At 46.8% G+C, this 5,000-nt stretch overlaps 1 protein-coding gene across 1 annotated transcript in view; it reads left to right on the top strand.

Annotated features, from left to right (window-relative positions):
• Positions 1-11: 11 nt before the first annotated feature.
• Positions 12-5,000, top strand: part of fgfr4 (fibroblast growth factor receptor 4) — a gene marked incomplete at its 5' end in the record, with an annotated part of 8,525 nt that continues 3,536 nt past the window's right edge. Inside the window, 8 exons of the mRNA XM_083698120.1 lie at positions 12-197; positions 632-770; positions 1,395-1,588; positions 2,072-2,217; positions 2,669-2,790; positions 3,032-3,142; positions 3,360-3,550; positions 4,790-4,912. Coding sequence (XP_083554246.1) covers positions 12-197; positions 632-770; positions 1,395-1,588; positions 2,072-2,217; positions 2,669-2,790; positions 3,032-3,142; positions 3,360-3,550; positions 4,790-4,912 — 1,212 coding nt within the window. The remainder of the gene's footprint in view (positions 198-631; positions 771-1,394; positions 1,589-2,071; positions 2,218-2,668; positions 2,791-3,031; positions 3,143-3,359; positions 3,551-4,789; positions 4,913-5,000) is intronic.

Below are 5,000 nucleotides of genomic sequence, written 5' to 3' on the forward strand. Positions count from 1 at the left end.
TCTCAGAGCGGTCTCCACACAGACCCATCCTCCAGGCAGGCCTGCCAGCCAACACTACAGCAGTGGTGGGCAATGATGTCCAGTTCTACTGTAAGGTCTACAGCGACGCCCAGCCGCACATCCAGTGGCTGAAACACATTGTGAGAAACGGCAGTCGCTATGGCCCGGATGGAACACCCTACGTTCGTATACTGAAGGTAGCTAACATACCTAGCTGACACCCTATGTTCAGATACTGAAGGTAGCTAACATAGCTAGCTGACACCCGACACCCAGATACTGAAGGTAGCTAACATAGCTAGCTGACACCCGACACCCAGATACTGAAGGTAGCTAACATAGCTAGCTGACACCCGACACCCAGATACTGAAGGTAGCTAACATAGCTAGCTGACACCCTATGTTCAGATACTGAAGGTAGCTAACATACCTAGCTGACAGCTTACACCCAGATACTGAAGGTAGCTAACACAGGACCTAACACTTTCCACTAGTCAGATGCCTCTCTCTTACACTGCCAGGTGTATAAGAAGAAGTATATGAACTATTGTGAATGTGTTTATGATGATGATGATGATGATGATGATGATGATGAAGACTGATGGATGCTTGTCCTCTCTCTGTCCTGCAGACGGGCAGTCTGAACATGTCGGAGGTGGAGGTGCTCTACCTGACCAAGGTGACGATGGAGGATGCAGGAGAGTACACCTGTCTGGCTGGGAACTCCATCGGCTTCTCCTACCAGTCGGCCTGGCTCACCGTCCTCACAGGTAAGACTTAACTACACCACATATCATAATACATACAGGACCAGTCAAAGGTTTGGACACACCTTGCCAAGAGTGTGCAAAGCTGTCATCAAAGCAAAACGTGGCTACTTTGAAGAATCTAAAATATAAAACATATTCTGGTTTGTTTAACACTTTTTTGTTTACTACATAACTCCATATGTGTTCCTTCATAGTTTTGATGTCTTCAATATTAATCTACAATGTAGAAAATAATAAAAATAAAGAAAAACCATTGAATGAGAAGGTGTGTCCAAACTTTTGACTGGTACTGTATGTGTAATAACATAGTAACAACATGAAACATCAACAATTGAAAACTACAACAATGTGAGGAGTTTAGTAGACTGTCCCTTGTCCTCCAAGTGAAATCCAGCCATCCATAACCAAACATATCCAGCCATTTTTAACCAATCAAATCCAGTCATTCTTAAACAATCAAATCCAACCATTCCTAACCAATCATATCCAGCCATTCTTAACCAATCAAATCCAGCCATTCCTAGCCAATCAAATCCAGCCATTCCTAACTCATCAAAATCCAGCCATTCCTAACCAATCAAATCCAGTCATTCTTAACCAATCAAATCTTCTTCCCTCTCACAGGGGAGGACATGGCTGAGGAGGTGGACCTGATGGAGACCAGGTACACTGACATCATCATCTACGCGTCTGGGTTCCTGGCTCTGGTGATGGCTGTGGTGATCGTGGTTCTGTGTCGCATGCAGGTCCACCCCAACAGAGAACCCTTCGACGTTCTCCCTGTGCAGAAGCTCTCCAAGTTCCCTCTCCGCAGACAGGTAGGGTGACCTAGAACCTCTCAGGGCTGTGGTAGGATTAGGGAACTATCTTTATCTTCTAAAGACTAAGGCAGGAACTATGACTAAAAATATAATATTTACAACGGACTCTTAGAACTGTGAAATGAAGGAATTGGGCTTGGGCCGGTCCAGGCCACTTATATGGCCATGTTGCCATTATCCTTTACTTACAACAATCTGTAGCTAACAACAGAACTCTGACTAACAGTATTCTGTCTGTCTAGTCTGATTCTGAGTCTGATTCTGATTGTTCTGATTTTGATTCTGATTCTGATTGTTCTGATTTTGATTCTGATTCTGATTGTTCTGATTTTGATTCTGATTCTGAACCTCAGAGCGGTATTACTAATGCTATGGCTGTGCTGTCCCTGAGGCTTCAGGGCTGAGCAGAAGACACATTTCACAACGTATGCCAGATGGACTCATGAACTATTATATATGTCCTCTTCTCCTCTCCTCCAGTACTCTGTGGAGTCCAACTCGTCAGGGAAGTCGAGTGCGTCTCTGATGCGCGTGGCCCGCCTCTCCTCCAGCTGCTCCCCCATGCTGGCAGGAGTCATGGAGTTTGAACTGCCCTACGACCCCGACTGGGAGTTCCCCCGAGAGAAGTACGTTATTTCTGTCTTCTCTTTATTTGACTCTATAGGTCTACTTTTAACCTCAGGTGCACATAGGTAACGAAAGAAAAAAACACTCTGGTGTCATGGCAACCAACTGAACTGTCCATCTGGCGCTGGGTTGACCATGTTGTTGTTGTTGTTGTTGTTGTTGTTGTTAAGGTATCTGGGTTGCTATGGTTTTAGTTTCTTGGAGACGGTTAACTAGGTTATTAAAGGTGTTCAGTTTCAGTTTTTCCCTCTTAATATTTACTGTACATACTGACCATCGAGTCATGGTTTTTGAGTTGTCTCTCTATCTCTCTTCTGTGTCCTAACCATGTCTCTCCCTCCCTCCCTCCCTCCGTCCCTCCCTCCCTCCCTCCCTCCCTCTCTCTCTCCCTCCCTCCCTCCCCCCCTCCCTCCCTCCCTCCCCCCCCCCCCCCCTCTCTCCCATATCCAGTCTGACTCTAGGTAAGCCCCTGGGAGAGGGCTGCTTTGGTCAGGTGGTCAGAGCTGAGGCCTACGGCATCAACAAGGACAGTCAGGAACAGGTCTCCACGGTGGCCGTCAAGATGCTGAAAGGTACCAGACATCTCCCTATGTTAGAACTGTATCTATCTGTGTTATAACTGTATTTATCTATGTTATAACTGTATCTATCTGTGTTATAACTGTGTCTATCTGTGTTATAACCGTATCTATCTATGTTATAACTGTATCCATCTATGTTATAACTGTATCTACCCCTACTAAATAGATCGATATTACACGCTACCACCTGACTGTAGCTAATGTGTGTGTGTGTGTCTCTCTCGTTCCCCAGATGACGCGACAGACAAAGACCTGGCGGACCTGATCTCAGAGATGGAGCTGATGAAGGTGATGGACAAGCACAAGAACATCATCAACCTGCTGGGCGTCTGCACGCAGGACGGTACGCTGAGAACCTCACCTTTAATGGCCATTTTGAAATACAGTAGATACACTGGAAATCTTACTCATACGAGCTCGTAAAAATAAAAAACAGCAATCACAACATTTTTTAAAACAATAGACACATCAAAAGCATTAATCTCACCTGCGATCCTAGTAGCAATTACAGTGACAATGACTGTCACTAACACTGCCCCCCACCCCCCTCCCCTCCCCAGGCCCTCTGTACGTCCTGGTAGAGTACGCCTCGAAGGGCAGTCTGAGGGAGTACCTGCGTGCCCGCCGCCCCCCGGGCATGGACTACACCTTTGATGTGACCAAAGTGCCTGAGGAGCAGCTCACCTTCAAAGACTTGCTGTCCTGTGCCTACCAGGTGGCGCGAGGCATGGAGTACCTGGCCTCCAAGAGGGTGAGTCATCTACAGACACACCCTACCTGGTTTTATACCCTTACCTTCATCTACAGACGCACCCTGTCTGTTACAACATCACTCCCTACCTGGCCTATGGATGAGTTTAGCCCCCGGAGGAGCCTACATATCTCCACCTCTATCCTCTCTCCTTTTATATCACGTCCTACCTGGCCTTCGTATGGATGAGTTCAGCCTGAAGGAGCTTTGGATAGAAGGTGGGCTTGTTTACCCTGGTCCATCCTATCTGTGTTTACATCAGTTAGTACCCTAGAGAAGTGGAGCCTGAAGGGGGGTGGATAGCTTAGTTGAAATGTCGTATCACTCCACACACACACAAAGACACACACACACACACACACACACACAGACACACACACACACACACACACACACACACACACACAAAGACACACACACACACACACACACACACACACACACCTTCTCCCCCTCTCTCTTACTCACCAGCCACAAGTCTCTCTTATCAACACGTCTCTTTGTATGACACACTGACCCAGGCATTCCAGAGTAGAGTGGTGGTGAGCTGTTTCCCCCTCCGTCCATCTCTCCCTCCATCCCTCCATCTCTCCATCCATCCGTCCGTCCGTTCGTCCGTTCTGCCGCAGTGGGCTTTGTCATTTTTAGCACTGCCATAAATCTGTTAGCAAACCGGCGCAGAGCCGCGTCTGAGGCCCCCGGCATCGGGTTTCTGCCTCTGTGGCCTGCGAAGAATGCAGCAGTCTGCAACCCCTCCATTACGGCTCCCCCGCCACAAACCAGCCCTGTTTCATTTCAACCAAGCCCCCAAATACCACTTCTATTTCAAATGAAAACCAAAATAAACTTAATGATATCCATTCAAATCCGGCAAACAGATTTTTATTTTTTTCTTTATTTTTTTATTTTTTAAAGGGTTGTTTTTTCGACGAAGCCCGGATCTATATAAAGTCGGTTTAATTTCGTCCGTTTGCTAAAATGAGACGTTGTGTGTGTTGACTTAAGAAACCGTGTCTTTTCATTTGGGAGAGTCCCGAGGGGGAATCGTTTCTCTCTTCCCCCTCTGTGTGTTTGAACGTTTCGCTGCACAACAGACAACCGCAGTGTGGACACGCAGATGTCATTTAAGAACGGATAAATACAGGGAACATTTAAAAAACATACAACTTAAAATGTTTTGTTTATGAACGTTTCTCCCGACTTAACCCGCGTTCTGTTCTGTTCTGTTCTGTTCCACAGTGCATCCATAGAGACCTCGCTGCCAGGAATGTTCTAGTCACCGAGGACAACGTCATGAAGATCGCTGACTTTGGCCTGGCCAGAGGAGTGCACCAGATCGACTACTACAAGAAAACTACCAACGTGAGTGACTAGCCTCTTCCCTCGATACATGGTAGACAGTCTGTCTGTCTGTCTGTCTGTGCCCCGTTTGTGCTCTGTCTGTCTGTCT

The sequence above is a fragment of the Argentina silus genome (genome assembly GCF_951799395.1).
Source record: "Argentina silus genome assembly, contig: scaffold_387, whole genome shotgun sequence".
NCBI classification, from domain to species: Eukaryota; Metazoa; Chordata; class Actinopteri; order Argentiniformes; family Argentinidae; genus Argentina; species Argentina silus.